The sequence below is a fragment of the Vidua chalybeata genome, chromosome 10, assembly GCF_026979565.1.
Source record: "Vidua chalybeata isolate OUT-0048 chromosome 10, bVidCha1 merged haplotype, whole genome shotgun sequence".
In the NCBI taxonomy this organism is placed as follows: domain Eukaryota; kingdom Metazoa; phylum Chordata; class Aves; order Passeriformes; family Viduidae; genus Vidua; species Vidua chalybeata.
This window is the reverse complement of record NC_071539.1, coordinates 7,185,681-7,210,914: the sequence shown is the minus strand read 5'-3', so window position 1 is coordinate 7,210,914 and position 25,234 is coordinate 7,185,681. Positions and strand designations below refer to the sequence as shown.

Here is a 25,234-nt window from a genome sequence, read left to right as displayed (position 1 = left end):
CCGCCCCGCGGCTCTCCCCGCCCGGCCGCCCGCAGCCCTGCCCGGGTCCGCCCGCCTGCCCAGCACCCCCGAGCACCGCTCCTGGGCAGTGCCGGCGCCGCCTCGCAGGGGGAAACAGAGGCAGCGAGGCAAGAGGAGGGCGGCGGACAGCTCTGGGTTACTGAAACCAGTAGCGGAGCTGCCAGGACAAACGGAGCTTTAGCCAAAAATAGCTCCTTAAGGGTTAGGCTTTTTTTTTTTTTTTTTTGCCTTTTTTTTTTTTTTTTTGCCTTTTTTTTTTTTTTCTTGTAGTCGAGCGGCCGGAGAAGTGCCCCCAGCGCAGCGCACAGCCGACCTGCCGGCCCGAGGGCAGCGGAGCAGCCGGGGCAGGATGTACCAGGGACACATGCAGGTAAGCGGCCGCAGCGGCGCACGGGGAGCTCGGAGCGGGCTCCGCCGAAACGCGGCTCCGGGAAGTTTCGGTGGGTTGAGCGGAGGGGAGATGCCACCCTGGCACTGTGCAACAAGTGACCTGGCGCGGTGTGACCGTGGCACTCCAGCTCAGGGCCGAAGGGAGCGGCGTGCCTGGGGCTGGCGCTGCTCAGCGGGGGAGGATGGCAAAGGGGTTCTGTCAACTTTGTAACTAGGTGAAGTTCTCTGTGTATTTTTCCATGTGTGATGCCTGCTTGTTCAAACAGATTCAAGGGAGTATTCCAGGGCAAACATTGCTACGGCATGCTTTAAGTGACACATGTCTCCTGCCATCCTCTTGATGCATCTCTTCCTGTATGTCAAGTGAAGGGCAAACAATAAGGGAAAAGACAGAGCACTTGCTTTGCAAAATCTGCAAAGGTTTCACACCACACTCAAACTGTCGATTTGCTCAGTGTGTTGTGTTTAAAGGTGATGGATTTCTCTTCCTCCCTCCCGACACGGGATGAGGATTAATTTTGCTAAGCCGCGGAATGACTTTGTAGAATGAAATTGAACACATGGTGAAGAGACTTCAAGATTTGAGGCAGAAATCTTGTCTCATGATCCTACTGATCTACGTTGCCTTGGCAGAATACACCCCTCCCTGACAAAAACATTCCACTGCCTTGGACCTGATGGCTTTAACCTTGACTCCTGCTCTCCTTCACATGGCTCTTCCTTGGAAAGCCAAGTCTGTTTTGAAGGAGGAAGTGTCAAAGTGGAGTAAAGGTTTAAATTGATCTCTCAGATTCACTCCTTTGCTTTGACCCAATCTGGCTTGGTGTTCACTGCCAGGAACGATCAAATGCTTTTATCATGCACAGTGGCACCAGCCTTGCCTGTGGTGTTATCACCGAGGCTGTTCGGAGAGGAGCTGCAGCCTTAGGAGGTGCGGGCTGACCACTTGTGCTTGGTTTGCACCGCGTTCAAACCCCGACTGAGCGCTCATGGGGGACAGCAGGCAGTGTCAGAGCCCGGCTTGTGCGCGATACAGATGAGTTAAGAGAGGACTCTGATTCAGCACTGCCTTCCAGAGCTGAATGACACCGGTTACTCTTTCATGTTTGTGTTATCTGGTCGCAGCAGCCATAAATAATATGACATAATAGTGCTTGTAATAGGAGAGCAAACAGGTTTTAACAGGAGATGGAATCAATGGAGAGAGTATGTGTGTTACGTTTATTTCTGATAATAAGGTTAAGACACAAAACCAATCCTATAAATAATGCTGCTGAATGGGACATTGCCAAATAGGTATTTACATCCTTAAGAAAGCAGAAGTTCTTTGCTGTGAGTGACATTTTGCAAGACTTCAACAGATGTACAGCACTTTATAAAAGGGAATCTAATGGAACCTTGAGGTGTCTCACAGCACTGTAAATTTTCTGAGTCATTCAAATATTGAAGTCAAACTTGCAATAGGAAATAAGGTCAAAACATGCAAATATGTTGTGACTGGTGTACTTTAATTTTTTCTTTCCAAATACTTTTATTTTTCTAGCTCAAATATAAATAAATTATAACCAAATTCTCTTAAAAGGCATGCTGAAGTAAAAATGCTATTCCTGTTGAGTACACTTACCATGTTTAAAAACAAAAGCCCGCCTCAGTTCATCATCCAAACTTTTGAATGTATTTTTGTCCTAACAGAAAGCATTAATGAGCTTCAGATAACATCTACAAAGCCTAAAGCCTTAGGAGAGATTTTCATGTTTAGTATATCCTTAATTAGAGCCTTTAAGTGAGTCAGGCAAAGACAATAAAAAGCTAATTTCTTTGCAATTAGATGATCTACTGTAATGTTGATTAAACCATGTTGGAACATAAGCTAAGTTACCATATAAATACATGTAAAAAAAAAATGTCAGCACATTTTAAGCATTATAGGTCCTTTCTTACTATCCAAGACTTCTAAGACTTTTACTAATTTAGGAAAAACTATTCCATAAACCCATCCCAATTTGGGTGGATCAAGTCAGACACATAAGTCAGCACCCCGGACTCCTAAGCAAAAATGATCTGATTTTTAAAGCACTGAGCCCTTAATAGAACTTACACTTCTTGAGGAGAAGGTGGGGTGTTTAGCTGGGTAAAGTACACTGGGTACATCCAAATGCAAAATGGTGGGCCAGTGTATAATGCCAGATCCTACATGCCTTAGAGCAATAGCTCTTCTGAAGTTATCGGGGTCAAACATAGGATCTGATTTAGAATTCCAGTAATCATTTCCATTTTTCCTACTGTTCTGTTCTCAGATATAAAAGTAAGATCTGCAGAATTAATTCCATGGTCCCCTTATTTTAAAAGATGCTTGCAGAGCCCATGTTTCATTAATAACCTGCTGTAACTCAGCTAATTCTTTGAATACTTCTAAAAGGGGAGACCCTTAACAACCATAACAAGGTAATAAGCATAATTACAGAGATTGGGATTTTACCTGTATTGGAGAGGCACCAATCATTATCAGCTTCAGCAGGGAATTTCTGACTGAGCTCAGTAAATTGTGCAAATGTAGATGAAATATACTTTGCATTTAAGCTCTGCTGAAGTCCACCACCGAAAGTACTTTACCACATCAGGCCATAATGTGTGTATCTCTTCTTAATTTTTTGTTTATAGTACAGATTAGGTTTGTTGGTTTGGTTTTTTTTTTCCCCCAAAAGCCAGAAAATCACTTTGTTTATTTCAAAGACCTAGGTTTACATTTTCTTCTTACTGGTTTCTAAGTGAAGCCTCACAATACAGAAATACTTGAGAGGTCCTAAAATAAATTCCAAAGGCAGTTTAAAACACCTAAGAGGAAGATATGTCCTGCCTTCACATTTCCAGGTGCCTTTTTGTAGGATTTGCTTTTGCCATCGCCTGTGTACCACATGCTTTCAGTTAAAACACCAGGAGAGAGGTGAAGTGGCCTTCCACAGAGCCAGCACCTCGAGCAGCACTAGGATGCAGAGAAGTGCAGTGCCAAGGGAGCTCTTTCAAAGCTCTTTCACCATCCTCATGATCTTAAGCCTTTGATTTTTCCGTGTTTGCCGACCGGTTGGGTTTGAGCAGTGACCGCAGGGACTGCCAGGGGTCCTGAGGCACCAGCTGCCCCTCCTGAGCCCCGGGGCTGAGGCTTCTGCATGAGACAGAGAACTTCAGATGAGATGCACAGGTTTTTTGTCCACAAATGTACAGCCTCAGTTATGTAAGGAGTCCTGTTTAATTCAGTAGATGTAGGTTCTGACAGGATGGAACCTGATGGATACGGGAGCACACCCTGGGATTCACAGATAAGGCAGAAGAGCCAAGTCTAAATGCTAAACTGTACAGGTGAAAGAGAGTATTTGTCTCTTAGGATAATGTGTGCAATCCAATTCCATCTTCAACAGAACAGTAGCAAACCAGATGGAAGAAGAACATGAGCTGAGTTCAACCCCCAATCACTGCTCTCAAATTGCTGTAATTTTCACAACTGACTATAAAATGTTTTAAAGTTTCTACAGTATATTATAGACCTGGTGCCAGTCCTCCTGTTGACTTCTATGAAAGTACTATAAATGAACAGGGGCAAATTTCAGTCACATAACAGTATTTGCACAGCATTTGGCTTCCTATGAAATTCAAAATAAATGCTTTCAAAACTGTTTGCCCTGATGCTGTATTTAGTCAGCCTTCCTCGGCACAAATGCTTGAACAGAAGAAGTGCTTTGCCAAATGTTGGCATGGGATTATATATATGGCAGTGTTATGTTTTGAGATGGCTTAATTTAGACAAAGTAGAAATCTTGACCACAGGAGTATCAGAACTCCTCTGGCACTTTTTTGCAGGAGCAGGCTTGTTAGTCACAATGCCTTGGCCAAGTTCCAGATCTGATAGTTTGTCTCCTAAACTTTTAATTGCAAAGGCAATCAGCTTCATGCTCTTAATTCTTGTGTTGTGATATTTAACACTGTGCCATTGGCATTTCCTATGTACATGAAATGATCCATATTAATCATCCACATTTCATTATGATTTCAGTTGTCAAACACACATCTATATGTTCATAGAGGGTCTACAAAAAATTAAGTATATGTACATGAAAATTCTTGCAAGTTGGAACCTCAAGGGCTTCACATGTTTTAGTGGGCGTGAAAAGTACTGCTAAATATTTTATTAAAGGCATTTTTGCACTGATTTCTCAACATTTAAGACACAGCTAACTCACTGAGGAAAGGAAGCAGAACAATCTCAATATTAACTGCAGATGCAAATCCCATTTTGCTTTACTTGGAAACGTATTAAAAATAATGTAACAGTGTTGGTGACACTACTACCTAAAATAAATAAACCTCAAGCTATTAAACAGTTATGAATAAAAAAAAAAAGTCATGTGCATTTTTACATTAATGAAATGGCCCACAAAGAATATGCACAACATAAAATTCAATTCAATGCTAAGTTGAATCTCTGCTCTGCTGTTAATACCAACATAAACTTAATAACTTCAAGCTACAAAATTTTAAAAATCTGGGCACATGGCTGTGATCCCAACTGATCTCTAGTGGTTTCTCTGAATCATAACTCCTATCCTAGGTAAAATTACATGGCGATAAACTGATAATATTTTTTTATTACAACTCTTTTCTAAATGTACTCACAACACTAGGGCAGTCTTTATGGTGGCACGTTTTCCATTTTGCCTTGATATTTTCCAGTATTTCAGTAGCAGCTCTACCAAGTTTTGAACAGCAGATTATGAACTGCTTGTAAATTGAAAAAAGGTAAAACTAATGAGCTCACTTTCATAGAATGAATTTCATTCGAAGAAAGTAGATGATAAATTGCATTTGGCAAAGGCACACACAGAAGCTGTAAAAATTGTGAGCATTTGCAGTGCTGGTAAAGAGAAGCGTTCCTTGAAGCTGTTGAGCAGTTTTACAAGAGCCTAGTAGAAAATCCTGAAAAGGCTCAGAAATTCTTGGCTCATGCTGTGTTTTACTGGATGCAAATTAGAGAGAATTTTTACTAACTAAGGATCCACCCCTCTATTCTGGAATTAAATTCATTCAAAAAATAGAAAAACAACAGCCCCTAGTGTGGTCCCTGTCATATATTAATATAAATGTTAGTCTAAACCCAGTATATAACTTTCACCAAAGAGGCACTGTTTACTCAAGAACCATGCTATACTTTTTTTTTTAATCTACCACTATTGTCACAATTTACTATGCAAAGGAGGAGGATAAAACGTTGGAATAAAATCCACCAGCTGTATCAGGATGAATTGTCCAAATAGAACAGCAGGCATGAAAGGATGGAAAAAATAATTCATACAGAAATTTAGACTTTAGGAAATGCAGTCTCATAGCTCAGCAATAGATTATTTTGTAATTTATAATAATCTTGTTTCTAAGCAAACTTTAAAGAAAGGACATTAATGTACAAACCAGGTCCGTTTAAAATCCTCTATCCAGCATAATTTGCTACTCTTTTTGCAAATGTTGAAAATGAAGAAGGTAAAAGCATTGAAATAGTACTTAGAATTAATCTACTCAGCACACGAAGTACATACTAGTTGTTTGTGTCACAGAATCTAATTTTGCACAGTCTGTTTCAGAAATAGGTGATGCAAAACTGAGAAACACTTGTCTTCCAAATCAGAGTCATGGCATGTAAACTAGGAGGTGACTTTCTGTATCTATGGATTTTCATCATTGTCATTGTATATTTCAAATAAAATGCATAAGGATCATAAAGACCAAATTCAGCAAATTTTTCTGCCAGGTTAGAATTACCATAAACAGTCTTAACATTTCATTGCTCTGCTCTCAAGCTTTTGAAGTTCTGAGTCATTGGTACATTAGTTTTACTTCCAGTGGTTTATTTGCATATAAATAAAGTAAATTCTAAAATATCAAGTAAGTGAAACTCATTATACGCAATGGAAGAAAAAAATCCATGTCTCATCAGTTTACCCATGCCCAGAAATACAAATCACAACCCAAAGTTTAATGTTAGCCCTTGAATGTGATTTTCCCAAAGTTTGCACAATTAATCATGTATCAGGATTACTGCAGTTCCTCTCAAAAAAAAATGTTTTTGAGAGAGAAGTTTTGAAGTTGTGCCAAACTTCTGTAGGTTTTCATAGTAGATGTAAGCATTGAGTTTTCTTCCTCTACTTCTCCATTGCCTATCATGACACTCAGATTTGCCACTGCTGCTCCTCTCACTGTCCTGCTCGCTGATTTTCTCCTCCTTGCTGGAGTTTGAAGGCTTTCATGAAATGTTTTGCCTCCTGCCACGTTTGTGCTGTTTTCCCTCCTGCTGCCCACCCATGGCTGCTGCCTGGAGCAGGGGCTGAGTCCCCTCTCAGCACCTCTTGGGCACAAAACAAAACAAAAACAAAAGTGTTCCACAGCAAAGTTCTACTCACTGAGTAGTAGTTCACTCACATGAGTAGAGGGAGGTGAACTGATGGTGGGAAATTTCTCACCAGCAGAGCTCCCTCTTCACAAACCGTGTGAGGATTAGGAAGCAATAGGGGACTGCCACGAGAAGGGAAGTAGCCAGCTTTAAAAAAAACCACCTGAATTTTATCTACAGTGTTTGCAGGGTACCCATAAACTCACTTTTCTCACATGCTTCTCTATTTTTTGCAATCCCTACGGGAAAAGAGACACAGTAAATAAAGCGTTTGTGAGTTTTTCTGTGAAACGTGGAACACTACTGCTTCATGTTCTGTCTTAGAGCAGTCTGCTGTCTTCTGGTAACATGTTCATTTCATACCATTTCCTTTTTACACCTCTTACCCAAACGTGGATGTTGAATACAAGTTACCAACACTTTTGGACGGCATTTTTCAATAAAATATGCATTTAGAACAAAATAGCGTCTATGCATTTAGAACAACACCAAAAGCATGTGTGATAAGGAAAGTGCAGTGCAATGAGTTGAGACAAATTACCTTTCTTGATTACATTATGACTTTGTTTGCTGTTATGAGATACATAAAAGAAATTCAGATGCTCGTGTCCACTGACATTTAAAAATGAAACCTTGAGAATTATTTTGACATGCATTTACTATCAATCATTTGGCTTTATAGACTTTAAGAGTTTTCAAAAGCTGAGGAAACAAACTTTAAAATTTGCTTCATCAATATTAGCGCCAGCTGTATCTTAACTTTTATATCAGTGAACCAATTTGAAATTACACTGTTGTAAAAAACAGAGTAATTTGCTTCCAACCCTTTTTCATGTTAATTTCTGTCTTCCCAATGTCACCAGTTGGGTTCCAGTGTCAATTGGTAAATACAGCATTTCCTGGATAGGGGCAGGAAAGCTGTCACAAACTGTATTTTCAAATTCAGCATTTTCTGACTAGTAGGCATATCAATAAAAGGCTCAGGAACTCTTATTCACTGATAATTAAAAATCAGTTAAATAGGGGAGATACTTGCCCATTTAAGCCTAGCCTGAAATACAGAAATATGATTCTCAATAAGTAATGCTAAATATTAGAGTTTAACTTCACAGAATTTCCTGTGGTCAATTTTGCTAATCTTAATGTAGGAATAAACAAAGACTATAATAAATAGAAGTTTTTTGAGTATATCTGAGTATTACGTAAAACTGAAAGTAAATATCGCATTTTGATATGTTAGTAATCTGTCAGAGCCTCTTAAAATCTGAAAAAAAATATTTAAAACAGAAGAACAGATTCATATTATTTATGCTAGGTAGGAGATGACCTTAGTCCTCAATATGGCCTTGGACACCATTGTCATAGGAGTAATGACAGAAATGTGACAGAAATGATTAATAAAATAAAAAATACAGCTTGACATGTGTCTCATCAAAGTGACAGGTTATTTCTGCTGTCATTCATGGAAATTTAACAAGGAATAAAATTTTCCTGTTGCAGGCTTCAGCTGTTGATGACATCTTTCATCTTTTGCTATTTGTTGTCTAACATCCTTTTAAGAACCAGGACAATTTTAAGAAGGCTTTGAAATAGGAACACAAGAAAGAATGTTCGATAAAAGGAAGGGGGAAAATTATGACATACAACAGAGAAAACAGTGCAAAAGTATGGAAACTAGGAAGTGAGTGAGTGCTGGTTTTGTTCTGAACAGTTGATATTACCACTTTACCTAATCCAGGTAATGTACACAACGTGGCAAGTTATATACAGATGGAAGAGATGCATAGGATTGCCTGAACCTGTGCAAACAAAAGAAATCGTAATTATTAGAAGACAGATAGATGCTACATGGAAATAGTGAAGGAACAATAATCCATGTAGCACTCAAAAAAAGGATTGCATGCTGAAAGGCAGAAAAACAAAGGTGTTGGTTATATTAAGAACCTGGACCTAAAGAAAATGAGCAAAATATTTTAAGAAGCTTCACAACTAATATTTTCAACTGTTAAATTGTTGAGGTTGTGCCGTAACACAGAGTATGGAGAGCAGACAGAGGATGACGATAGTTCCTCATAGGCAGAAGGAAAAAGTACAAGTTGCCTAAAGTAAAGCTTATTTAGATCTTAGAAATATATTAAAGCATATTAAAACAATCATTGGAAGTTTTTTTGTAATCTCGTGAAAAAGGGAGAGGAGAAGTAAAACATACTCAAAGTGGCATCTGTGTTATGGATAACCTAATTTATGATGCAAAACCAAAATGTTTAAGAGGATATGAATTCTTCAGCTATTACAAATGTGTTATATTAGATTGGAAACTTGGTAGAAAATATGTTATAGTATAGTTACAAATGTGAACAGAACAACAGAAAATAAGATTTAAGATAAGGTGAGAAAAATGGTAAGACAGCTTACAGCCCAGACACCCATATGGCTATCTGTAATCTTCAAAGTTTTAGGGAACAGATTTCAAGGAAAACTAAACAAACCTAGACAAAGAAATAAAGAAAAAATACTATTTGAATTTATCAGGAAAACATAATGTCGGAGTAACCCAACAGCATTTTCTGTTCATAACTGGGGGTTTAGGCAAGGGAAGTATAACTGGAGTGATCTATATGATCTTTGGTAAGCATTTGTTATGGCGTTGCAAAAGAAATTATTGAAGTTGGAGAAAGTAAAGAATAGCAGTAAATTTGTTAAGAAGGCAGGAAACTCATTCATGGGGAAATGAAAAATAGAGCACTAAAGGAAGGACTGTCAGACTGAGGAAAGTTAAGTTTGTGGATCACTGTTGGAAGTGGTTGTTTCTGATGTTTCATCCATAAACATACAAGAAGCAGGAAGATGCTGACTGCATTTGTTGATTACTCAGTGCTGGAAAACATTGTCAATACTGGGTAACATTCAGTACTGCTGAGCTCCAGTCACCAGACACAGGGACCTGTCTGTACTTCAGCAATAAAAATACAATTTCATTTAACACTACAGTATAGTGCTGATCATCAATAATAGAAAACCTACCCTAAGCCATAGACTATCATTTAGAAATTACTGAGAAGAATGACTTGCACATACATAATGACTGTAAGTTGTCGATAAAATACATCCATAAAAAAGACAGGTGCAGATCTAGTTTTAGAAGAGTTTTTTTCCAGAATAGTCAGGAAAATATCAGTGCCAGTTGACAATGCCAGTAGCAAATTTTCAGTTGAGAATCTTGTAGAGAAGAGAGGCATGGAAATGGGTCCAAAGAAGGATGATCAAGGAGAAGGGAAAGTCTATCTTGCAAGAAGAGACCAAAAGATTTTGGCTTATTTCACTGAGCAGAATGACAGCTCAGCAGGACCATAATCACAGCATGTAAATGCATCAGAGAGATAAACACCAGATATGGAAAAAACTAAATTAGCTAAGAACAAAACTGGCATGGAAACAAATGGATATTAACCAGCTGTGAATAAATTTAGGTTGGGAATTAGAAGAAAGTTTCTGATCATCAGAGCAATCAAGACTTCCAGTAGCCTCCCAACTGGAATAGTGGAAGGAAAAAACTAATTACTTTTAAGATTAAATACAGTCAGTTTCTGAGAGATTTGGTATGACATGCTGCCTATGTGACCAGAAGATTGAACCTGCAAGGAAGGAACAGCACCTTCCTTGTCTTAACAGGATCAGAATGGTTCAGGTGGATCACCTGGTTCAGGTGGACCACAGTGGATCACCTGGTCCTACTGCCCAGCTCCAGCAGGGATGTCTAGAGCACGTGGTACAGGATTGTGTGCAGATGGTTCTGGGGTGTCTTCAGTGAGAGAGGATCCACGGCCTCTCTGGGCAATCTGTTCAAATGCAGTCACTGCAAGGAAATTCCTTTCTCATGTTCAGGTGGAACTTCCTGTGCATCCATTTCTGCTCATTGCCTCGTGTCCTGTTTGGCACCATCAAGAAGAGCCTGGCCCATCCTCTTTACCCCCTCCCTTTAGGTATTTATACAAATGAGTGAGGTCCCCTCTCCGTTGCCCCTCTGAAGTCCTTTTCAGAAGTCTTTCAGAAATTGCATTCTGAAATTTCTGTGACTTCAGCAGAAACACACCCTGAGTCTGGTTCAGAAAGACCAAAATGCTCAACGACAAGAAGTCAAAAGTCTTCCTGTTATAGCTGTGGAGGGCTTGACTGTCTTCACAGCTTGAGTAACCTCCTGCTAAAAGACCCACACAGGCAGTGACAAATTTATACCACTTTGCCAAGTCCAAAACATTATTTTGAGTAGAGCTGAGCTCTGAAGTTTGAATATTCTCTCTGCCAGCTTTCTTATCAAGTCTCCCACTCTGCTGAACTAATGTTTTTACTTCATTTAAAACCTTTACAATCAGAGGAAATGTATTTCCCCCATACAGCTAAACTCAATGGCTCACGTTAGAGACATTGAAGCCTTTCACCATCTCATATTCATGTGGGCACCAAGGGCTGGAAATCACCAGCTGTGTCAACATTGTGTAACAGGAAGCTTAAATGTATTTCAATAATAACCAAATTTTGTGTGCATGAGGATATAAACTAGAACCCATCAGAACTAGCAGGGATATTTTCCCTGACGTTGGCTGAGTCAGGACTAAGCTCTTTTTCCATGCTACCACCAGCTCACTTTTCTCTCCTGAGCTCCAGAAACAAATGTATTGGTTATTATTTAGAGCATGTAGTCTTAAATAAGAGAACTCTGTTTTCTGTCTTGCAGTTCTAGTCTAGGACTAGGAAAAACTGCTGAACTCACTTTGCACAGTTCTTTTGGAAGGGATCACAAAGCCGCATCTTAGAGTCAGTGCTCCATCCCTGTACTGAGTCAGAATATTATTTCTGGATTGATTCAGGCTCATAAAAGTATCTCAGGATCTGATTTCGGGAGTTCCTGTCCCATCTCATAGCTGTGATTTGCATCCCACAATGTATCAGGGAGACAGATGTCCCTGAACACTCCATCACGATCTGATAATATCATTGCAGCCGTGCAGCTCTTGGTCATTATCAGTTCTGTGCTGTAGTGTACTGAGCATCACTCTGCTACTCAGAATTTCAAGACTCACACCAGAAAAAGAGTTTCCAAATAGGGGAAATCACTGGATATTGGCTAGACAAAGATATGCAAAAGCATATCACTAAATTTACTAACTAGAGGAATAAGTATTTTTTCCTGCCATTACACAAAAAAAAAGAATGTTTGTTTCCAACGTGTTTTGTAGTTGTCAAAGAGAAAGCAAATTTCACTGCCTTTTTCTCAAGTAGTCGCTGACAAATACCAGAAATAAAAATTTGAATAAAACTCCAAATAATTAACTCAGACTCATTAGTCATCACAGAAAAACTGTATATTCAGGTTGTTGCATATAGATTCTGTGTATTTGCTAAACACCAAGCAAGGCAATTTTACATGAATTTACAAGCAAGTATTTGCTATTCCTTCATGCACACAAACATGCTTGAGTTCCATCCTGTGTGCCATTTGCAGAATTAGAGAGTAGATGTTACTGATGTGGCCCACCAGACATGATAGACACAGGCTAGAGAGACCACAAATATCAAACCTGAATTTAGCAAATGGCTGAAACCTATGCACAAAGTGTTCCCATACCTGCAAATACAAAACACAGGACTAATAAGGCTTTTAGTGACTTTTATACTGCTCTGTTCACAAGGAAATAGAATTCTTGGCTTACATTAATACACAATAAACTACCAACTTTTTTTTCAACTATGGTGTCTGCATGGTGCTTTCAGTATATCACTGCCAACAGTCTGTCTTTAATTTCTGGTATTTCTTGATACAGCAACAGTTCTAAAAATTAAAATCCCACCTAGCATTTCAGACAAGATGATTGTTCTATCAACTGCACATTCTTTTGGACAGCAGTCTGCAAGGAGTACAGTAGGAACATTTACATTCATCTATAGGTAAAAACTTACATAACACATTCTAGTTTATGTTTTATTTTGAAACCATAAAGATGATGTCTGTCTGTCATTCCCACTTACCTGACAATTAAATACACATGTATCAAAGAACTGCAAATACTTTACAGAATACTCTAAGTTTACAAGTCAAAGACAATTTTAAATTTTTCTTTTTTTTTTTACTCTTTATAGCTGACACTTCTTGAAAAGGAGCAGAATCACTGCTTAAGAGTTCAACTGCAGTAGTGATTTTTTTGTTGTCAAATCATTTTCATAAAGGAAAAATATATTACAGACATAACATTTAATTCTACTCTGATGTATGTTTACAGATTCTCACTAAGAGGAGAAGCAATTTTTTAGTGTGTCTGGTAACCATTTGTTTCTCTGCAGCTTTAGTTTTGTGCAGTCCCTAGAATTTGTGTTTATTGACAGCAAAATAATTTCTGAAATATGAGAAACATGGTTTCTAGAGGCAATCCACTGCAGATTTCTCTCCTGTGTCACTTTCTTATTAATACTTAGTACTGGCAGAGAACCATGGCAGCATGTATGTTAAAAGATACCACCCAGTTATAGAGTGCGCTTTGGTTTTCAATTACTGTGACACTGTTTTATTCTTATAAAAATGAAAATCTTCTTAAAATTGCTTTTATGTTTGAATCCAAACTTTTTGCCAGATTTTACTCAGAAACTGGAGTGTAACTGCATGGTAGAGGATTCAGTTCCCTCCATATAACTGAGTTAGTAGGGGAGTTGGTAAATACATACCAATAGTGCAATCCAAATTCAAGAGGGTTCTCTTCAAAACATGGAAACCTGGCCAAGTAAATGTAGCTCTTCCTTCTGGGATATTGCTGATAGGACATGGACAAAACAATAATTCATGGGAGGGAAGAGAGGCAGATAAATATCACAATAACAGAGAACCCTGAATGGGTAAGGAAAACTGAAAACAGCAGAGGAGGTCTGGAGTGAATTCCAGCCAAGAGCGTCCTGCCCAGGAACAGCACGGTGCTGGAAAGGGAGGCAGGATGGCACAGCTGAACCCCGACCACAGGGGCTGAGGAGGAGGAGGAGGAAAATCCCATTCTGAGCCAGGCTCAGCAGCTTACCGAGGAGTCAGAGTTTTAGGAGTGGAGCTGCTTGAACATGTGTTTTAGCAGATAGCACAGCCCCGGCCTGTGATTTTATCCATTGGTTCTATGAAACTACAACAAATGATTTTGCACCACTGTGTCCCAGTCTAATCCCATCTATGTCTGCCTAATCAACTGTAATGCAGTTCATTCAGTGCTTTACCTCATTACTGTTGTATACTCCAAATCTATAACAAAAGAAATAGAGTCAGTGGAAAGGACTGTGAGGCCACTCTTGATTTCCACAGATCCGTTTGCTGCACTGGGCCACACCAGCAGTCTTCAGGATCAAGCTGACCTTGCTGGATTTGCTGTTGCTTACAATGAAAGATTGTTCTGGTTTCTCTGTTTTTCGTATATAATGCAGAAAAAAATTGCAATGTATTGCCCCTAGCATTTTTTCTAAAATAATGTAATTTGGTTTCAGGGTGGCTTTCTAAGTCTAATAACACATAATATGATAATTATAAGAGGACAAGTAACAGACTGGTATTGATATATTGTAAATAAACAACTGCTGTACTGATTTAGATATTCAAAGTGGCTTTTCAAAACAGAGTTCTGAAAAGATATGAAGCAGAAGAGTTCATGCAAAGCAGTAGAACCAGTTTGAATAGCTCTAAGAAAAAGGCCATAAAAGGGAGGACTGTCAGAAACAACAGAGCACACTACTTGGAGCATGGAAGGAATTTTAGCATGGTAATTAGCACACATATCAACTGGAAACTTTGAAGAACATAGTGAGATAACCTTCTCAAAGACTGAGCTGATGAAAGTGTTGAAGGCCTCAGAAAGAGGCATTTTCTAGAGAATTAAGGTCATAACTACATTCAGAGGAAACACCTTAGTGGACACTGGAATTTAAGATAAATTCCTTTATATTACTTGGGACACATCCTTGCCCATGTGATTTTCAGTTTATTACAGTGTCAAAAAGCAGCTGTGAGAGAGGCCAGGCAGTTGACACACGTGGCCCCAGGTGCTGGAGCACTTCTATGGGAGAAGGAATATGCCAAAGGCATCCTGAATATCCCTGTGGTCACCAGATGCTTCAACAGCTGGTATAAATCTCAGCCTGCCCCATGGGCAGAGGATGTGTGCATTCACTTCACCCTCTTTTCTCAAGCTGTGGTAGGAATGACAGTTTCAACAAAACCTGCTGTTAAAGACCACAGTTTTTGCTTTAAGTTGTTCTCAGATCTGAACACAGTTCTTTGTCATTAGATTGTGTGAGCTGTAGGCTACTGCTTGTAGAATCCCAGACCAGCTCTCCAGGGAGCATCAACAATCTCTCAAAAAAGGTAATAAGGAAAGATGTGATACTTGGACCTCAATTCTCTAGGGATTCTTGTTTAGGAGGAGAAAGGAGTCCCAAGTTCCTTCTTCCTCTTTAGGCTGCACTGCCTTTAGAGCTATTACTACTAATGATACCAAAATTAACTGTAGTGGATCTTGGAAATGGAAAATAGAATCAAATCAAATAGATCTTGAGTGGAATAGATCACTGCAAGCTGCTGAGCTATACCCCCACCCTGACATCTGCACAGTCCCTTTTAGTTCAAGGGATGATACAGATGTAATTAGAAGAGAACCTGATGGAAGATGTTAAAAATAAAAGCTAAATAAAATAATGTAATGGATTAATATTGAGAAACTATTTACAAATAAAGGAATTTTTTCACAAAATGCTGAAATAAAGAAACCATTAAATCCAATCATTTTAAGAGAAATCTAAATTGCTTTTTTAGGAAAAAGAGAATGAACAGAGGGCACTGCTGCTGGCTAGGTGTTTGTTAATTTTTCATGTGAATTTATTGCATATGTAAGTGATTGAATTAGTAGCACTGACAGGAACCCAGGCACGGTAAAAGCTTCCTGCTACTGACACAGCAGTGCTCAAGCTGTGCACTCCTGACCATTAGCAGTCCTGCTGTGGGAGCCCTGAGCCTGGCTCTCAGCTCAGGCTGCAGAGCTCACTGGAACGGGACCGAGCGCGGCGCCCTCCGGAACCAGGGCTAGGATGAGACCACTCCACTTTTTTAGATTAATGACCTCATTTGGACTCTGATGCCAGGCTCCAGGGAAGAAAGTCCAGTGCAAGCTAATATGCTACCAAAATACTGCAAGGTAAGTTTCGGGGGGAAAAAAAATGTTAAGAGGATTTTGTATTTTGCGGTAAAGAGACTAAATGCAAAAGGGAGTCAGAAACGGGCAGCTTGCAGGACAGACTGTAAGGTGCAGGAATCAGAATGTTTTCTCACCTTTGAAAAAAGAGGGTCATTTCCAAACACTCAGAGGCTGAGCAGCGAGATCTGGATCTTCTGTCACCACGCAGTAGATTGCTTCAGAACAGCGAGGCTTTGAGAGCAAACTAGGGGAATATAAATTGCACATATAATAATTTAAGCATGCCAGTGTGTTGCCAAATATTACCATCTAAAAGGAATATAAGTATCATGGTTGCTGTGAAGTCCTTAGGGAGGCTCATAACCTTTTGGGAACCCTTTCCTCCTCCCCTGCAATGTATTAACCTTTTGACCACGTTGGTGCTTAGATGCACATAACGAAATGGTACCAGCAGACAGATACAGCTGGGGAGCAGTAGGAACAAAGCATCAGGGATGCAGGATGTTGTCTGAATTCTTTATCAAAATCTCATAGCCAAGAATAGATACAGAGCCTAAAAAAAAAAAAAAAAAGGTATTTCTGATGTATTATGAATGTGCAGATGAGAAGCGATGGAAAAACATTTCATGGCTGTCTTACAAACTATATTCCTGTAGCGTCAGATTGTGACAAGTTAAAGGAATGAAAATGAGATTTTGTACAAGTAGCACTGCTAGATTTAATGGTGCTGCTAATGGAGTAAGATTTTTCTTGGAGTAAGGGTGCCATAAACCAGCCCTCAGCCACCACTTCCTGTTTACTTGTGGTTTATTCTCTAGAGCAAACCTGAGTTTCTCTCACTGCAAATTTCTGCATGTTACAAAAAAAAAAAAAAAATCTTGCTTAGTATTTTCATTTTCATCCCATTCATCCTCATGCAGGGTTTTCTTTTCTAGTGAATCATTTGACATGTATAAGAATGAATGAATTAACTGTTCTTTGATTAGAGTGGTAGTCTGCTCTACTCTGCTGAGAGGTAGAGCTTCACTTAACATATTCTTTTTCAGTAGGTCTAGACAGCCTCTTCTAAAATTTCATTTAGATATCATTTGTAATTAATTTGAACAATCCTAGTCACTTAGTAAAGTTGCTTCAATACTTTCATTTTTATTGAAAGTTATTTCGTTGCTGCAAGCAAGATATTGTATGATTTTCCATATGGCTGGTCCCAAAGGAGAAAATACAAAAGAGTTCCAAATTAAATTCTAATCCAATTTAACAACAGCTGTAAGGGAAATGAAGACATATTAGCTACTCTAGAACCTCAGCGTCCTGGAAAGATGAAAAATGAAGCTGATCATCCCAAAATTTTTACTAGTTTAAGTTTTCACCTATATACAAATGTATAGTGGGCAGCTGGAGACAAAACCAGGCAGAAGGTCCCATTGAACTACAACATTGTACTGATTAAAAGACTATAAACATATACTGAGGTGCACAACTCATAGCAAAACTAGCAAATGTTTTTGACATTTGGACCACACTTGAAGTTACAAAAAATAAATTGTGTTCCAACACCTTGACAGATTTTGAGGCTGGGAGGATCCATTTATTGCCCTGGCATATGAACTGTAACATAATATAGGCTGATGGACTTCACACACTTGACACAACTGATCTTCAGCATCATCATTTGAATGGGAACAGCACATACTCTGGAAAAGCATTTATTTTAAGCCTAAAGATTTAAGTCATAGGAAATCCACTATCACTTGCTCAAGATACTCCTGCACTGATTCTCCAGACTCTTCAAAGTATTCTTAGCATCAACAAAATACTTGTCTCGTACACACACAAAATATATTAGAAACCTTGGAGTAATATAATAAAGCAGATAATATTTTTAGAATTCTCAGGTAAGCTGTGTTGTAATGAAAAGGCTTGAAATTACATTTATAGCCATGAAGCATGCAGCTGACTCAGGAGCTGTGTAAACAAGCACACAAAGAATCAGTCAGAAGTGCCTTCTTGTTCCCAACTCAGTTTTCCAGTTCACTTACAGTGGTCAAAAGTGGCAGTTGGAGGAGCTGGAGGAAAAACCCTCAAGGCATCAGCAGCCTCCTGCTGTACATGGCACAAAATGATCTTACAGTGTAAAAGTGTCCATTGCCTCTGGAGGAACCAGGATTTCACTTCTAGTCTTGTGGGAGGGAATTCTGATCAACTCTTAGAAAACAGCTGGGTCATGTAGCAGGAAAGCTGCTCTGCAGAGAAAATGTAAAATCTATTCACATGTTTATCAGGAGTGTGTAACTCTATATTACAGTAGGCAAAATGTAGTCTTACCTCCTCTGATGATCCATCTATTTTAGCATTTTCTCAGAAAGTTCCTGCCAATGAAAGGTTTTACAGTCCAATTAACACAACAGGGAGTGACAGTCTCTAAGCCTGGAAACAATTCTCATTAACAGTGATGTGGACAAGGCTACAGATAAGAAACTCCTGTCTTATGCATGGAAAGGTAATAAGGTTATTCAACCAGTTGCAAAACATGGAAAAAACATTTTTACCCACACTAAGAATGGAAGAAAAAGACAAGGAAATTTGTACTTGTCGGTGAAAGAAATAGGTTAGCATGTGTCCTGATTTGGGAAGAAAAATAATCAATATTTAAAGACACTGAACAGACTACAGTTGGAGACAATCCTCTCTCCAGGAGAATGTTAGAAGCCAAGAAAAGACCAGAGGGAGGCTGAAAGGGGAAATTGCACTGTGCTGGTAAATCAAGGTAATAATAAACACAGGTCAGAATAGCTGAAGCATTGACTCCACCACAAAGTTATCATTTTCCTGTTCAGTGGAAATTACATAAAATATCACCCACCCGCCCCTGCTTTATTTATGATAACCAAGCCAATACTCCCAGCACTAAAAACAATATTTCATGCTTTCCAGTTATATTCTCTAGATTCATTTCTATCCTGTTAAGTCCATTAAGACACCAATTTCTTGGGTTAATTCCCTTCTCATTTCTTGGCATAAATAGTAGTAATTTCTGTGAAACTAATACCAAAATGCAGTGCACTGATTTGGAAATGTTTTGTGTACACATAAAACAGAAATAGAGTGACCTTGCCTGAAAAGTACATTACTAAATGCTTGAATATTTATCTGGACTAATCAGCTAAGAAATACTGAATTTCAGAAGCTTATATATTTCAGACAGTATGATATTTACTTCCTTTCACAGAAATTATTCAGTATCATTAATTAAAACCAAAATTCATCTACCATATCTTTTTAATGCTGGGTTAGGATTTAAGGGATGTTTTTATTATATCTTCATGACAATATAAAGGCAAAAAAATCCTTTTCAGGGACTCCGTTTATGAAGCAAAGCCTACTTTTTTTATTTAGAACCGATTCAGCAGACCTTGGTGCAATGAATCTCTGCCTGGATGTTGTCAGCCTGACTTAGCTAAATCTGTGCCTTACCTTGAATTTTTAACATTTTGACCAATAACTTTTTTTTTTTCTCTCAAGTACTTTTTTTTGTATTTATCCAGCAGCAAAAGTTGATACTTAATAATTCACTGAGAGGATTGTGTGCCTGCACCTTTCCCTTGCAGCTGTATTTACTCAAAACAAAGCTATTCAAATGAGCCTTAATCAAGACACATCATTCTGCTCACTGTGTGAGCAAATCCACCCGGATCCCCTCAGCTGGGAATGCCAGCAGTGAAGCCCCAGACAGGAATTCTGGCCAGTTCACTGACAGGGCAGACTGATCCATTGGGATGTGGCATTAATGCCACATTGAGCTGATTTAAGGTTCACCTGGGTCCCCTAAGGACTCAGCAGAAATGTTGTTCCTTCTGTGCCTGTTGAGCCTTTGTTGGAAGCTGATGGAGGAGCTCCTTAATGCTTGTCCCTTTGCTTTGGCAGCACAGCTCTTCCCAGAGTGTCCCACTGGGCACAGTGTGGGTCAATCTGTGTCCTTCCCTGTGATCAGCTCCAGCTGGGGGTCACAGGAACAGTTCTGCATGGAGAGCAGTGTCAGTTGTTACCTGGAAATTCCCAGGGAAAGATAATCTCTTTTTAAACCTGACTTTTAATACAATTAGGGGTGAAAATACAGTTAAAAAATACTAGATGATAAAGTAAAAGCTTTATCAATAGCTACTGAGTGCCAGGTGTTTTGCTTAAGGGAAGGCTGTCTCCCACATGCCATCCATCAGTGTTATTTAAATAATATTTTGACAGCTCAGCATACCAGGTTATACTGAAGAGTTTTCACAGAAACTGAATGGGACATGTTAATAACCCAGTGTGGTTTCTGTGAGGTGTTTGTGATTCCCAGTATGTCAGACTTGTTGGATTCTGCCAGGCTGCCCCGTGTAACTCAGTCAGAGCTCACTGCTCGTGGCTGTGTGGGAGTTAACAAAACACAGATGTTCTTAAAAAAATCACTGTACTGAGCAATGCTACATGTTCTTTTAAATACTTACTCTCCACTTTCACTCCATCACCTCCCACAAAAAATAGTGTCTAAAGTGCTTTCTGTATGGAGTGGCTGTGAGCTGGAGGTAATTCAGTGCCTGAGACTTACCAATACATCAAACAGCGACTACGCAGTGGAAAGAACAAATTTCCAATGGCTCCAACAAAATAGCTTGAACACCCTGCCATGAGACACGACCTTTTATCTTTTCACTTGAAGCTGTGGATCCTGTATATATTGTGCTCTAAGCACTAAGGAAAAATTAGAATGGGCAGATGCCAGAAGGAAGACAAGCGTTTGGTGCAACACGCCGACGCTGAGCCGCGAGCTCTCTCTGCCACTCTGCAGCTGGGGGAACTTTCTGGGCGTTGGCATCGATCTGCACGTCGAGCTCATGGCAATGAGTGGGCAAGGCCACAACTGCTGCAGTTCACACTGCAGAGGCTGCACCCTTCTGGAACTTCTTAAAATAAATCCCTATCTATTTTATCAGTGCACCAATCTGAAGTGCAAGTGTCTTGAAAGATTTCTGGCTTTATCTAAAATATGAAATGTATTTAAAGAATAAAGTTTTTGTGTAGAACTGGGAAGATAATGTGGGAAATAAAGCTATTTGTGTAAGGAACCTTTTCCAGCCTGGGTACTTTTGAACATATTCAGCTCTATAGCCATAGGTACTTGGGGAATGTGGCTTTAACTTTGTGACCAATCTCCAATGGTAGATTTAAGAATGAACTAGAGAAATCAATCAAAATCTGTCTTCACATGAAGTTTAGGTCATTTGTATATAGAAGAAGTAAAGAACTTTTCTAAATTGGCAACCTGTATGACTAATGCTTCAGGCAGATAAATGCAGGATTAAACAGAATCATTTGGAAGGTCACAGAAAGAGACTGCAAAAACATTTCCATTCTCCCTTCCTACCAGACCTATATTGGAAAAATACTTTGCGTTGTTATGAAAATTTGTAGGACTGTAACCTCTTCATAATGAGAGTACTCTTGTCCCCAGAAAATCAATAGCTATATCTTCACTAGAGGTAATCACTAAGGCTAAAATTCTAAGTGCATTTTGGAAAAGCAAACTTTTATTTATATATGTACTTTTATATATGTAACCAGAAAAGTAAAATGAAAGGAGATCTATTATATCAATCCAAAACTACCAGCAAACACCAGAATATCATCTCCAAAACAATTCTAAAAATTATTCTTCTCTGTGTGTGGACTTTAATATTTTCTTATCAACCCCTCTGTCTTGAACATGAACTTTTAGTGTCATGCTGGAAGTTACCCCGTACAGACCACAGAGTTAGGAAATCAACACTAAATTAACATTTCATACCCATATATATTGGTGTGTTGTCAGCTTGGGATACACCAAAAATCTTTTATTGGGATCTAGTGGTGTTTGAAGAGTGTCTCACTGGACATGAGGTTCACTGTGCTTGTAAATACAATCCTGTTTTCTGTGCCTTAGTTCCTCTCTTCATAAAAACACCTCAGGGACACTACCAACCTATCTGAGAGAGATCAATCATGTGGTTAAATTCACTGATGCCTGTCAAGTTCTTCTCTTTGATCCTTTGATATAATCTGAAATAATATCTCAAAATAGTGGGAATTCTAATCTACTACAATATGGCAAGTAATTTAGATTTTAAGGCATAAGACAGGAAATACTAAATTATTGCACCATTAAAAATTATTCTGTACATCCATAGCTTTAGTCCAAGGTGCACATACATTCCCAGACTAAAAAAAATCTATTGTTTCAGCACATCCAGAGGGTTATGTGGGAAAATAACAGCTCAACCTGTTAAGAAACAGCTCACATCAGCACTTTCTGCAGTGTGACCCAGCTACTTCATCTTAGTGAGCTTCAGCCTGTTTTTCTGGCTGGCAGCAGTGAGCAAAGAGATACTGAGAGAGAAAAACAAAATGAAAGTTGGGGTGAGACATTAGCTTGAGAAAGTTGCAGAGGGAATGTCTCCAACTTCATTATTCCCAGGCTTGCAGGCACTCACCAGTGAACTGCAAAGGCTTGCTTGTTTTCCACACATACATGCAATGAAAAGTAAAATCACCAAAGATTTAGTGTCTTTTGAAAAATACATGGGGAGCCTCAGGCTACATTGTACCTGATAGGAAAATTATTGCAAACTTTCACCACAGCTGATAGATTTGTAGATAGATGGCCTGTATACATTACCCTGTGGTCTCCTCCAAGTTGTTTTGGGACTCAGGCCCTTAGATCAGGAGAAAGAAGAAAAAGCTCTCTGGTTTTGTTGGTCTGTGGGTATGTTGTAAACATGTGGCTTTAATTCTTCTATTTATCACCATGATAACTTAGAGAAAAAAATCGAAAAATACTCACTGAATGCACACAGTTTCTCATTCATACACAGGCAGAGAAGGGCAGGTGTGACAGTGGTGAAAGAGTTCTGCCTTAAAATGCTGATGGAAGTAAGGAGTGAGTGGCAGAGGGGGGAGCCCAGGTTTGGGCAGAGGCTGGTGTGCAAAAGCAGGGTCACTGAGGTGCTGCAGAGACAGATGTTGTACCTGCTGCCTCCTGAGACATGTGAGGCTTTCTCAGTGGAGTATCTTAAACAATTCTCACTTATTTCCGGAATGTCATTGGAAATCAGGTCAGTAGTTTTATCTCCAATCTTGTAAATGGTAAAAGCTACAGAAGGAAGTCACTTTTCAGTTCTACACAGCAGACTGAGAAGTAAAACATATCAGAACTTGTAGACCTAAGTTTCAGTATCTAAATTAGCTCCCTAGGTGCCTTGGAAATCAGCAGGCTCCCTGTGAGAGCACATGCAGACTATTCCCCTTACTGCATCACTGAAGTGCCTGTTGCTGGGTTGTACAACCAGCCATCCACTGACTCCAGAATCCCACTCAATAATGCTGCCTTTTTCCTTCAGTCTGTTCCTTCCCTCTTCCAAACACCAGTGCCTGAAGGAAACATGGCATTTGCAATTCCAGAAAGCCCATGCCATGTGTGAATGAGGTTGATCCACAGAAAACTCCAGCAGCCCCCATGAGGAAACTATCTGACAAATTCATGCTTTTGGAACACAAACCAATTTGTGGTCAGCAATTTAATCCCATGTACAATTTACATTTTCCATTGCAAATCATAACATTGCTGCCTCCTCATTCTGATGCTCCAGGATACTGCAATTGCACCATAAATCTTTCTGAAACACATTGTCTGTCTGCTTTAAAAGTGGTTCAAAACCGCCAAGTTATGGAGAGCGATCCTGAGCTGTGAGCAGAGAAAGCAGCATGGCATGCAGTGTTTTCCCACCTCTCAGGTTTAGGAAGCTGTTATATTAAAGTAGCCTGAAAGAACTTTCAAGCTCCATTTTTCAAAATCTAGCCTCTTTTTAGAATAATAACTCATACATGGCTAACATCCTCCAGGCAGTAATCCTGAGCACAGAGGCTGAGAAATTAAGCTAAATGCTGTTACTCTACAGGTTTTATTTATGCTGGAAGGCCCTGGATGCTGGGCTGCAATAATCTCTGTTAGGTTGCCACAATGGTCCCTGACAGGCTTTCACCCTGTGTTAGCTTGCAGTCTCCCAAGCAATTCCCAGGCAGGATTCAGAAGGTGGCAGAGGACAGTGACCACTTCCAGTGACAGTAGCACAAACCAAAGAATGAGACTCCAGTTCCTCAGCTGAGACCAAGAGACTGTTCAGAAAACACCTTTCAGAAAGCCAAGCAATTTTGACAGAAACCAGAGGCAGACAAGCTGCTGCATTCCCCAGTGCATTCCCAGCTGAACAGGATGCATCATTCACTTCAAATGCACATGGCTGGGGTGTTTTTAGCACTGTTACCTGATTTGTCTGATTAGTTATTCCTAATTGTATAACCCAGCACTAACTTCATGGTAATGACAACTTTGGAAGAAGCTTTTCATAGCTGAGAGAAAAAAGGTCGTTTGCTTTAAAATCTCCAAACTGAAGATGTACTCATAGGAATTATAGCATGCCCATTATGCAAAAATATGCAGAATTATGTGAAAACAAGCAGTCAGCAGAGGGCAGGTAGACTGTGCTGATGTCTCTGGGTGATATGTATGTTTTGCTGTCTTAGCCATTCTCAGCAGTTTCTTTTGTCAAAAAGCATAAGTGATGCTGTCTGGAAAAATCAGAGGCAGTCTAGTGTTTGTTGCAGATTTGTCACTAAGAATTTATTTGATATACCTTTTCCTCATACTAGGACACAGGGAGGGTTTATTCCCTACATTATATTCATCTGGAAAACACTTGATACTATAGTGATTTTATGTCTCAAAATATCTGCTTAAGTTATACCAGTCAACTAAAGACACTTACTGCTACTAGTCAGCATCAGCTTCTGCTTTCTGTGCCCAACTCCTGTTACCAACAATCAAAACTTTTTATAAGATTACCTCCTTGCAAGACTGAATCTCGCTCTTAATAATTAGATAATCTTAAGATCTACCCAGTTGTCTCCTAAAAACAAACAGACAAACAACAGAAACAGCTGTCCAAGGGGTCCAATCTAATTTAACATTGTAGGGAACTTTACTATTATTCTCAAAGCTATTCCTGCCTTCCCTACTGATGGAAGTGCTTGGGATCTCTCAGTGCCAGCAGCATGAAGTAATGTAGCTACTCTAGCATAGAGCATGACATCAGATCTGTCACTGCAA

At 39.4% G+C, this 25,234-nt stretch overlaps 1 protein-coding gene across 4 annotated transcripts in view; it reads left to right on the top strand.

Annotated features, from left to right (window-relative positions):
* The first annotated feature begins 318 nt into the window (after positions 1-318).
* PEX5L (peroxisomal biogenesis factor 5 like) overlaps positions 319-25,234 on the top strand; it is a 105,163-nt gene continuing 80,247 nt past the window's right edge. For all 4 annotated transcript variants that reach the window (XM_053951938.1, XM_053951936.1, XM_053951935.1 and 1 more), the window contains exon 1: positions 319-391. In XM_053951938.1, coding sequence (XP_053807913.1) covers positions 371-391 — 21 coding nt within the window. In that variant the 5' untranslated portion in view covers positions 319-370. The remainder of the gene's footprint in view (positions 392-25,234) is intronic.